The sequence below is a fragment of the Aquila chrysaetos genome, chromosome 4, assembly GCF_900496995.4.
Source record: "Aquila chrysaetos chrysaetos chromosome 4, bAquChr1.4, whole genome shotgun sequence".
NCBI lineage: Eukaryota > Metazoa > Chordata > Aves > Accipitriformes > Accipitridae > Aquila > Aquila chrysaetos.
Window position 1 is genome coordinate 64,699,855 of NC_044007.1, and position 11,887 is coordinate 64,711,741.

The following is an 11,887-nucleotide window of genomic DNA, read 5'->3' on the forward strand; positions in this document are numbered from 1 at the left end:
TCAATGTTATATATGAAGTAATGCATTAAAAAGGAAGTAGAATGCTGTATGTCCAAACAGAATCCTGTTACAAGAAGAATTTTTTACAACAAAAACATTGGAATTCACTGCCGCGGAAACACCTGAATCTATTGGACTGACAGTGATCAACACCTCTGAAAATCGGGCCACTTGGATGGGTTTTGGCATCTGACTGCAGGAACTTAATTTGAAAAATTGTTACCCATGCAACTCTTCTGTGAGTATCACAGATGTAACCAACCGTATTCTTTTTATTTTTATTTTGCCCTAGTGCATCCCAAACAGCTTTTTTTTTTATTTAAGATGCATTTATTGACCACGGGCACTGCCTTTTCTCTGAACAAGAAAAGAAACCATGTGCCTAGGAATGTAATAGTGAGAACTTTGTGTGCTCTCATCTTGTATGGTACTTGAGTGTTTGCATCCTTCTAGCATCCAGCTGGAAGGCCAATATAGCTTTCTAATTATGCAAAACACACAAAACACCACAATATTTGTAATATTAGAGGGGAAAGAGGAAGCACGTTTCTAACAGCAGATCTTGGTGAAAACAAAAATCATAGTGGTTTGATGCTCAGCTTGAGTAAAAGAGAAGTGGTAACAAAGACTCGGGCCGTTCTGCCTTTGCCCCAAATCTTCCAAAGTGGGACTAACTCCAGTAGTCAGACGTGGCCCAAAAAAGGGACAGTTCTTTGTTGCACACAATTCTTTAGGATGCTAATGACATATGCACTAAAAAATTACAATAAGAATGCACTAAGTCAAAGTTAAAAATACTTTTTCTACTGCCTGTACTACTGAGTAAAAGGTAAGCTTTTCCTACATGTTACTTTTAAAAATGCCGTGTACAGTCAGTCCTGAACAATGCCCCCAAATTAAGTTTACCCTGGATTTTTTCTGTCAACCCCTAGACATTATCAGTCTATCATTACATTTATTATTAGGTGTATGATCTTAGGAAATTTCCATCTCTCCAACTGCATACAAATGTATATAATTTCAAAAGATGTAGCAAAATTGGCCTTTAAGATCTTAAATGTTTGCTATGGAAAAAAGATGTAGAGCAAGCATAGTTTAAAGTACTTTATTGTTCTGGAAAATGTTACACGTCTAGCTGGAATTCCCGCTCTATGTACCGTTAATAATATCTATTAAGTGAGGAAGAATTTTCAAAACTTTACAAAACCTTTTAACTGCACCCACAAGATAATCTGTGGCTGAGCATCAGTACGTGTACGAGGTACCATAACTGTAGATTTAAAATGGTCTTGCTGTTTGTAAAAGGGCTTCTGCAGAAGTGATATTCGGTAAAAGTAGAAGCAGCAGCTTCATTACAGGAAGTCACATCAAGAATCATCAGTCAAAGAACTCTACAACAGAGATATTATCTATAAAGGAGCTAGTCAGCAAGAACCGTATCAATATGAATAAATGCCACAAATACTTAAATAGCTTCTTAAACTTTATTAAATCTTCAAAAAATATACAGGACCTAAACACACGTGAACATGGCTCAAAACCCCACTCCAATAATCTTGCAATACTGACTAAAGGAGACGGGACAGTAAACAGTAACAGTAGCAAATGAAAAGGCAAGAAAATGAGATTATGTTGCAACTTGTAGTTAAAGATTTAAAAGAAAATTGCACAGTTGTTTATAGTTACTAAAGACGTAATTAAAAAAAAGTCAGGTTGCTTTTCTTAATATTACTGACATGTCAGAATTGGAGGATAAATTTCTCTGCGTAACCAGTTAAGGAATATTACTGTGATCCATGACACAACTGAATCATGATTATCGTGTTTGTGACAAAAAATCAAGAGCATAATTTTTTCCAGAAAATGCAAGAGATTAATAGAGCAACCACAAGATACAACTCTTTACTTAGTCCTGTTCTAACAATTTTATTTTTAAATCAGGGAATCAAAATTGCTGAAAGAAATTTCTTTTTCTGAACTGAACTATATATATAAAGCCTTATCAAACCAGTCTGACAGACTAAATCTGCCTCTGCATCAAGACTTATTCCGTCAAGAACAATGTTCTTGTCTCACGCTAGCCTAAGCGACAGAATCAAACACAGGCCCATTACGTCTGTGCTATAGCCACCGATTTAAGCACTTTTAAGAAAGAAAAAAACACAAAACTTTTTATTAACACCTTAATGCTGTTTTTTAATATAATATCCATTACTAAGCTTAAAAAAAGAAATTGTTTCTAGTAATTCTGTGGCATAAAGTGCCCATTTTCTCTCTTCTGATTTATGTCATTGTTCTGTTTTTACAGCTTACTGTTGACAGAGTGAGGTAATTCAACTACAATTTTTCCAATGTTTTTTCCCATGTACATGTAATCTACAGCACGGAATACAGACTCCAAGCCAGTGAACTTGCCCTCCGGAGACATGTCTCCGAAGTCCACTTCGCAAACCAGGTCTCCTCTTTCATACATCTTGAGCAAGTGCTTCAGAGCCATTTTGTATTCGGAAAGGTAATGGTTCAAGAAGAAACCCCGGACGCTGGCAGACTTCTTCAATAGTTTTGCTGGCAATAACTCTGCTTTAATGGGCTGGAGGCCAGTAGGGTTTTGGTAGCCAGCGATAAACCCAATAACTATCAGGCGCCCTTTGGTAGCCAAGGAGTTAAGAGCCAAGTCAAACATCTTTCCCCCAACAGATTCGTACACTACATCCACACCTTCGGGGTAGTCCTTCCTAAGAACAGATTCAACATTTTCAGTTTTATAGTTGATCGTACGGTCACAGCCAATGGATTTCAGAAAACCACCCTTTTCATCGCTGGAGCAGGTTCCAATTACATGGCATTTTGCCTTCTTTGCAAGCTGCACAGCAAACTGGCCCGTTCCTCCAGCCGCTGCTGTCACCAGAACCTTCTTGCCTTCAGACAGCTCTCCCAGCTCTTTCAAACTGATGTATGCGGTAGCGCCACTTACCATTAAAGTAAGAAACTCGGGTTTCACAGAGGGTAGAGGAACTGCGTGTTTGGCAGGGACAACTGTGTATTCAGCAAAGGAACCTGCCTTCACGTAGGCCACAGCTTGACCCACCGTATAATCAGCGCTAGCACTGAGTCCTAATGCTACCACATCACCGACACCTTCAAAACCTATGTCAAATGGGGGTTTAACTGATGCGTCATATCGACCAGCTGAGTAGTTTATGTCAGATGCATTAATGCCGACAAATCTAGAAGAAAACAAAAATGTATTAACGAGATTTATTCCTTACCAAGTTTTTGTCGTATGAGAAACCCTCAATTTAAATTCGTGGAGTAAGCATGAGACTTTTTTCTGATTATTGGTATATTTGAATAATGAGTACACTCCAGAGACTACTTCCATCAGACTTCTGTAGTTTACTTCCTGTTACTGTAGAATTAAAGATAAATTTGCTAAAAGAAAAAAAAAAACAACCAACCAAAACCCAACTTCTATTTTCCCCAGGTCCGTTTGACCAAACTAAGCAAACTAAAAATAATTCTGTACAGGATTAAAGGCTGAAAATTAATTGACCACTTTATACAAGATGTGAAAACACTGAAGAATAAAACGTGCAAAGAGGTAAATATGTCGATTCTGGCAACAAATTTACATTTTTGAATATAATAATACTGTTAATGACTAACGATCATATTAACTATCGATGTCATTTGCAAGGTCATGTTACTGTAGGCAAGTACTTTTTAATTGATGGAGTCACTATAGCAAATTTGCCTTTTGATGTAGCTAATGTCAACGCTAAAATATTTTTCTTTATATAAATTACTTGCAACACATCAAAACAACCTTGCACAGAAGGACTAGAATTATAAGACTGAGTATCAGGTCCTACTGACCTCTAACAGGTGAAAATGGATGCCAATTTTTTTATTTTTTTTTTTAGAAAATGTTAGAGACATTCCCACAACTTGATTAAGCACTAGGAGATAATGCCTAAAAGAAAGTTATGATCTAGCTTAAATGCCAAGAATATGCTAGTAACACTTCTTTCTTAAAAAACCATAACATCTCTATACAGGCAAGGGAAGAGTGACGGGAGGAAGATTCTGTTAACTGGGAAATGTAAAAAAGGAACACATGCAAGAGAAAACACCAGGGCTGCTACTACATGCGGAAGTGACAACCTGAAAGGTGTACCTGATACCGTGCAAAAGCTGCAGAAGTAGGCAAACAGTGCACTTTTAATTGTTGCAGTTAGCAATAGGCTCAAATCATAATGTGTGCGTAGTTTTAAATCGCTTGCGCGCAGAGCGAGAAGAACTAGAACCGCTTTGCTCGTTTTCATTTCCTTCGTTCTTTATAGCACAGGGGGGAGCCTCAAACTTTCACCAACGTTACGTGTTACATATAAAAAGACGCGTACGCATGAAGACATCCACGCATGAAATAATAGGTGAAAGTGACTGTTGCTCTTTTTAATTCTGCCTTTAATTCCCGGCTCAGCCGCAACAAAAGATCCCTCCGTCTGGTTCAGAGACACAGAAAAACCCTCTGTTATCCTGCCTTAAGGTAACTCCCGTTCAGTACCGCTAAAAGACGGGTAAAAACCGGTCGCGGAGCAGCGGCGTCCGAGGCACGCCGAGTCCCTGGGGCGGCGGGGAGGAAGGCTCGGAGCACCGAGGCGAGACCCCCCAACTTCTGTGGAAGGGAGCGGAGGGCGAGAGGCCGCCGGGGGGGGCTGTGCTCTCGCCCCCCTCCCCGCTCCCATCCCTTCGCCCGGCCGCGGGCTCTCGGCAGCTGCCAGGCCAGCCCCCCGGCGCTCGCTCCGTCCCCGCAGCAGCCCCCGGCCCCAGCCCGACCGGCAGGTCCTCGCTCCCCGCCGGGCTCGGCCTCCCTCCCCACGCCACGGGCGCGCGTCCGCCTTCGCGCGGTGCGGAGCGGCCGTGCCCTCGGCCGGGGCAGCGCACCCCACGGCACGGCGGGCGGAGCGGCGGCGATCGGTAACGAGCCCCCGTCTCCCTCCCTCCGGGAGTTTTCCCCTGCTTCCCAGCGCTGCGCTGCAGCGGGGAGAGCACAAAGGCAGGTAAATAACCCTCGGAGGACAAAAACTTTGCGTGCGGGGAAGGGCCGAGTCGTGCGGCGGGCCAGACGCCCGCCGAGCAGGACTCCGGCGCAGGCACCGCTGCTTTTGTTCCGGCGCCGGGGAGGAGGATGCAAACCCTCCCCCGCCCGGGCTGCACCGCAACTTGTCCGTGCGGCTGCAGCGCACAAGTTGGTGCTGACCGGCCGCGCCCCCCCACGCCGCGCCGGGCAAGGTGCGGAGCTTTCCGCGGGGCTGGGGCTCCCGGGGCACCGCGACCCCGGCCCGTCCCGGCCGGCGAACGGGCGCTGCCTGCGCGCAGGCGGAGCTGTGCGGCGGGAGAGGGTCAGGCGGGCCGGGCGGCCCTGCCCGGCGCTGCCCGCTCCGGCGCTGGCAGGGCGCTGGGGCGGACAAAGCCCTGTGCGCTGTCCCGCTGCGGGGGGGGGGGGGGGAAGGGAGGGGGGGGTCGTCCCCGCCGCCCGCCCGCCCCCCCCCCCGCACACACACAGAGACACAGACACGCGTGCACACGCACCCGCTCCCTCCCCGTCTCTGCGGGGCTGCTGGGCCACGGGAAATGGTTCTTTCTCCCTGGGCTCATCATTATTAATCAATACAGCCTGCCGCCCAGCCCTCCCCCCCTAATTTTTTTTTAAACTCCCTTTTTATTGTGTGCGAACTCAAAACTCCTGTTCGCATTGTACGGGGCTTTTTTTTTAAGATTGTTTAGTCTCTTAGATTCCTCGCACATTAAAACGATAGTACGCAGCGTCTGGATTAAAACAAATTGTCTAATTTGTCATTCCAGCTGACAGAAGGGAGGTGGTAGGATGTGCCCACAGTTTCTTAGATTATTTTGTTTTTAAAAGTAGGAATAAGTACGATTTGCAAGTTGAAGATCAGTTTACTAACTTCTGAGACTGAGAAAAGGAGAGCACAGAAGTAACAATTACTTGGGGTGCTGGTGGGTTTTAAGACCCCTTCCAGATCTTTTATACTTGTCTTGCTTTAACTTTCTTACTTAAAACGTATTGTTTAATTGAGCGGTTTCTAATTGAGGCTTGCTCCATCAACATTTCAAGATGTAAACCTGGGGGGGGGGGGCGGGGAGGGAAGCTAGAGATTGGCTTTTCCCCAAATAATTACGCACATTGAGTCACCCCTCTTATTTATACTCAACAGTGTTGAACCCCCTCGCATTGTTTATTACAGAAAACAGGAGGACACCGCCAAGGGGAGGAAATGCTGCTTTTCGTACCACAACAAAGCGTGAGACACTGAAAACCAGCACCACAGCCTTAAACACAGACAAAACAAAGTCATCCAAACCAGTACTATACAAGAAAAACATTATTTAGACCAAACACTCAGCAGGAATAGTCCTCCACTTTTCCCACTGTGATACATTAGTCCCTTGGTTCAAAAAACTTTCTCAAGCCCTCTTACTCCCTTTTCTATAAACTTTGTTCCCATCTTCCAGCCCAACAGTAAATCCTTACAGGTATTTTGGAAACAAAATGTGTCACTTCCTCAAGAAAATCTCGAAAATCCCCCAACAGCTTTAAGAAGGACCAAATCTTCATAGCCTTTGGGTCCTTCTCCTGCAATAAAACGGAGGAACCTTGCCCTCCCCAGCCCCCCCCCGAAAATGGGACAGACAGACATACGAAGCTTAAATGGCTTCGTTGAGGATTTTTTATTCACCTTTTCCCCTCCTCCTCTTCTCCTACACAGAATCAAAGTAAAAAAAATTGCTTTAAATCGATTTCTAGTTTTGAAGAATTTCTGAATACAGGATGGATTGTTTTTTTCTTTATAAAAAAAAGTAGAAATAAAGATTGCTGGCTTAGTTCTCTAAAGGAGAAGAAAGAGGGGAAGAAAGTTCCCCCTAACTGCATCCTACTTTAAAATATCTATCCATACAGGAACTCATCACATTTTAATTTCCAATTCCCCTAAATCCAAAACCAGATTTTATTGTGGTGGATGAGGATTGTTTTGCATAAAAAGCTCAAAGCAATTAATACTATTCATGGGCGTGACTGGGACTAAAATGAACAAATCCGCAAATGCACTCTTGGAACTCAAGTCCTTTATTGTTTTGGTTTTAATTGTATGTTTCTACCTATTAGAAAATGTATAGTTGTATTAGGGCTTGTTTTTTTAAAAAAAAAAAAAAAATAAAGCCAGGGACTCATCCTTTCAGGATGGGAAAATGCTTCCCCAGAGTGACAAGAGAGGGGGAAACATTCAGAACTTGCTTCCTGCTGCAGCTTGTATATGGAGAATGTTTTTCAGTAACGTGATCCCGTGTCTTCTGTGATATTCCCCAGAAAATAATAATAAATAGAGAGGAAATGCCACAGAACGCCAAATAATACAAAACGTATGAACTCTAAATCTAGACTTCATCACTCACCTCTCCCTCCCCTCCACCCCACTCGTGCGTGTGTGTCTGTACAGGAACATGTGTGTAATAGGCTGATGTGTTAAAACCCAGCAATTGCCTGCCTGAATCTGTGGACCAGCTCCTGCCTTTAGTCTGGTACAAGCTCTGCGCCTCAGCCCTTTCACCATGAGGTGTGCACGTCCCCCTAGCACCCAGGGAGCCCACCCAGCGAAGGGAGGGAGGAGAGGGAGAAAGGAAGAGTTACATTGGAAGCCGTATGAAAAACGAATAAATTTTTAAAATTCATGGGGGAGGGGGGAGAAAGACTCCAAGTGCAGGGGGGAGGGGGGATCTGAGAAACAAGGATGTTGCTCTGCCTTGCATTACCCGAGTAGAGACTTGCTACTCCTATCTCAAGTCTTTCAACCTCTTCCACGAACAGGAATTTAACTCCAGCCTGATGGCTGTTTCATGCCATTACTGTTTCATGGTTATTAGCGGGTGCAGCAACACAATGTTTTAGACTTTGAGGTTTGGAGGGAAATTCGGCCTCAGAAATCCTGGTGGGAGATGTCAGCATTGGATTAAAGTGCCGCAGAAGCTTTTCCATCAGCTCCTGGAGGAGCCCCTGTTCTTCTTTCTCCTCACCCCTTCTTTACTATGTATTTATGTGTTACATACGGACACACACTAGAGATTACACATACCCACATAGTCATACACTGCCTTAATAGAACTTCCAGCACTGTTCCCAAGCCAACTTGGTGCTTCTTAACATCTTTAAGCTGCAACGGAGAGCATGGCAAACTACGTGTTACTAGGATCGCCCTGCTCGGCAAGAACCTGGGGGTGCTGCTCTCTCCAGTGCCAGCCACGCACTCTGCTCCGAAGTTCCCAGAGTTTCAGCTTCCTTCCCCTCGCAGGCAAACCTCTGAACTTTAAAAGGCTTACTTTTAGCGTAAGGGACGACAACGCCTAGGAAGGAGCCACTACGAACAAACAGGTTTATGGAGACAGCTGCGGGGGGAGGCACGTTTTGTCCTCAAGAGTCTTCATTTCATGGCGAGCTGGTCACCGCGCCGGACGCGCAGTCCTAGCGCTGCCGCACGATTTACGGCGTATTATGTTAGAGCAAAATGTCACCTCCTCGCTCTCCGCCCGACCCGGCTCCGCTCTAAAAGCCGCGGGCTCGCGTCCTGCCCAGCGAGGCCGGGCCCGGGGCCAGGGCCAGGACCGGGACCGGGGCCGGGCGGTCTGCCTGCCCTGCCCCCTCCCCGCCGCCCGCTTTTGGCGCGCAGAGGCGGGGGTGGTGCCGCGGCGGCCGGGGCTGGCAGGGCCCTCCGCCTCCCCGGTGAGTCACGGCTGGCGGAGGACGGGGCGGGGGGGGCACACCGGGGCGGGGGTAAGGGAAAAAGGCATTGGGGACACACACGGACACACACACACACACGGACAAGCAGCGGACGCGGGGTCGCGCGCGCATCCCGGCTGCCCGGGGGGGGGGGGGGGGGCACGCGGCCGTACGTTAGCGTCCCCGCGAGAGCCGTGTGGGTACGGCGGGGACGCGCTCGCGCGCCCGGGGGCTACGTGCGTGTAACGAGCCCGGGCAGGGACCTGGGAGGGACTGGCGAGCGCTTCCCGGCGTCTCGCTGAGCGTCAAAACTTGCCTCTTCCCCGCCTTGGCGCAGGGTCCCCGAGGTGCTTCTCCTCCCTCGGGCAGGCGTACGGCGGGGGGCCGCACACCCCCCCACCACACACCCCCCGCCAGAGGAAAGAGGGGGAGGGAGCGTCACACGCAACACACACACACCACACCCCCCCCCCCCCCCAGACGTGGACGGGGCGACCGGACTGTGGCACCAGCCGTTCAAAACAACAACAATAAAATTAAATTAACAGTCGCCAGATGGCAGCTGGTACAACTTTGGAGCCGGTCTCCAAAGTGAGGGAGCAGGCCACAAGGTGCGAGAAGTCGGAGGGGGCCCGGGCGCGGAGCGGGGGGGGGGGGGGGGGGAATGGGAGGCGGGCGCTCACCTGTTCCTGACAAGGAGGTCTCCGTCTCCCGGGAGTGGCACCGGCGAGTCCTGCCGCAGGGTAACCGCTTCCCTGAAGTTTTGGCTCAGCTTAGTCACCACCAGCTTCTTCATGGAGCTGGGGATGGACGAGCCCTGGAAATCCAGAAAGTGACGCGAGTAGGACATGTCCAGGATGGCCCGCGGCCGGCTGCCACCGAAGTAGGACCAGGCGGGACCCGCCGCGGCGCAGGACGGCTGTGGCTGCCGCCGCCACCAGCACCGCGGTGCCCGGGAGCTCAGCAAAGCGCCGCTTTTCGCGCTAAAACTCATGCCCTGCCTCGGCTTTCTTTCCCCCCCCGCCCCGCTCGGGAGAGCTCCAGCTCGGGATTCTCCAGGCAGCTCGCAGGACCCACCGCCACCGAGCCGGCAGGAGAAAACTCTCCGCCCGCAGAGAGCTATTTGTGTAGGTACATAAAGCCCGGCGCAGCGGCGAGCTGCAAGCCTGCCCTCCGTCCTCCCCACCCAAGCCGGCCCCTCCGCCACACGGAAACGCCGCCGCCGCCACCGGAGGAGCAGCGGCAAGATGGTCCCCTGCAGCCGGTCGTCTTCCGCCGCCGCTAGCGTTACCGAGGAGCAACGCCGGCCCGACCCGCCTCACCACACACACACACGGGCACTGCCTGCCCCCGCCGGAGGACGGCAGCTGGGCTCGGGGAGGCAGGTGTACGGAAGGCTGGATTGTCTCCTAAAGGCTGCTTTTAATTTGCACGCTGCCTCTGACTAAGGGATTTAAAAAAACAGGAGAGAGACAGAGAGAGAGAAACGCCTCGGATCCCCCCACCCCCACCCCCCGCCCCGTTCTTTAGTTGACAAAAAGAGGTTATCTTTCTACCAAAAGGAAAAAAAGAAAAGTAGGAAGAAAGCACGGTAAATTATCGGATCGATAAGGTTAGAGGAGTGGGGAGAAGTTGCAGCTAATCTCCTAATGTTGTTATTAGCCGCCGCCGAGGAGCCGCTGCCCGCGGGCGGAGGCTCCGCCCCTTCCGTGCGAAACGTTCACTTCCTCGCAAGGTGGTACGAATCAACCCCGAGCCGTTAGCCGCCGCGCGCGGGCGCGGGGGCCGGGGCCCGGGGCGCGCGCGGCGGCGGCGGTTGCGGCCGTTGGGGCGGCTTGAGGCGCGGGCTCCACGCGAGGCGCGCTGAGGGGATTTAAAAAAGGCGAAGCTCTCCCCCCTTCTCCCCCTCACCCCCCCCACTCGCCGCCCCGCGGCCGGGAGAGCCGCGCGGGGTGCCCTTCGCGGGCGGCAGCCTTCCCGTCGCCGTCCTGTGAGGAGGAGGAGGAGGATGAGGTGGTGAACAGGCTGCTGTCAGTGTGTTTGGGTGCCAGGGTTTGTTCCCCCACTCCCTGTCAGAAAAACCTCTTTTTTCTTCTTTTCTTTCTTAAAAAAAAAAAAAAAAAATCACCTTTCGTTGTAGAATACGTTGGGGAGAGGGAACCTGCGCAGGAAATCAACTGGGTCAAGGGACCAAAGTAAATGTTTTGATAGAGCCGCCAATCCCAACTTGGTACAACTGCGGGGAGGGAGGGAGGGAGGGAGGGAATGTAATAGAGATGTTGCACCGGTGTCGGAGGAGCTCACGTGTAATTCCTAGAATTAACTCCATCCTACCGGTACAAACAGCTCCTTGCTTAATTGCACGGGATTAATAATTTAAAGCAAAAAGGAATAAATCCCCGTCTGCCCGAAAGAGAGCAAAATTGCAGTTCCGAGTGTTTTCCTTTAGGAATCAGCTGGGTAGTTTTTATTTGCTTTCTTGACTTCAAAAAGAAAGGGAAGAACCCTTCTGTTCTTGCAGTTAACATTATATAAATCCCCAGACACATACTGTGCAAAATCTATTAGCAGCATGTTTCATATGCTGCAGTTCTTGCTCTGCAATCTGTTGGTATTTTAAAGTAAGGATGAACTGTAATCTCTCACAAATCATTTTTAATTCAACGCCGGTTAGACGTGTGCCACGGCGAGGTATCATCTCCTGCGCTTTTTTTTTTTTTTTTTTTTTAAGTTTGCTGGAACAAGACCTCTGCTGAAGTTAAATCAGCACATGCGTCTTGCACAGCACTTTAGCAAGTGGATTATAATAACAACCCCCTCAACGCGTGTCTCACATGAGGAATCTTTTATGCCGCGCTGTATTAAGACTTCTTTTTTTGTCATATTGTTTAGCTCTGGGAAAGGAAAAAAAAATGAAAACAAAGCAATTAAAAAGATTGACAGGTATGGGTTTGTGTGAGACCTATTTGTAATTGTCAGGGTGACGTGGGCAAGAGGAGGAGGAGTAACAAACTGAAGCAGGAAAAGCAGCTCGATGTGTCTGTCTATCAGTTGAGACTGTCTGAGAGCCCTGGGATCCGAATGTGT

The 11,887-nt window shown here is 48.8% G+C and overlaps 2 protein-coding genes across 2 annotated transcripts in view; one reads left to right on the forward strand and one right to left on the reverse strand.

The window, feature by feature from the left end:
• Positions 1–1,470: 1,470 nt before the first annotated feature.
• Positions 1,471–10,522, reverse strand: ZADH2 (zinc binding alcohol dehydrogenase domain containing 2). The gene is made up of 2 exons (XM_030011549.2): positions 9,484–10,522; positions 1,471–3,227 (listed from the first exon to the last, which is right to left on the reverse strand). The coding sequence occupies exons 1-2, from the start codon at positions 9,792–9,794 to the stop codon at positions 2,303–2,305; spliced, it is 1,236 nt and encodes a 411-aa protein (XP_029867409.1). The 5' UTR covers positions 9,795–10,522; the 3' UTR covers positions 1,471–2,302.
• Positions 10,523–11,056: 534 nt separating this feature from the next.
• The window catches only part of TSHZ1 (teashirt zinc finger homeobox 1), a 56,325-nt gene continuing 55,494 nt past the window's right edge, over positions 11,057–11,887 (forward strand). Inside the window, exon 1 of the mRNA XM_030011552.2 lies at positions 11,057–11,887. This exon is cut by the window's right edge and continues 1,587 nt beyond it. The gene's annotated coding sequence lies outside the window, so the exon portion shown is untranslated.

Coding starts and splice junctions, on each gene's coding strand:
- ZADH2 (XM_030011549.2), bottom strand. CDS start 9,794: ATGAGTTTTAGCGCGAAAAGCGGCGCTTTGCTGAGCTCCCGGGCACCG. Junction 3,228..9,483: donor GACCTCCTTGTCAGGAACAG/GTGAGCGCCCGC, acceptor GTTTTCTTCTAG/ATTTGTCGGCATTAATGCAT.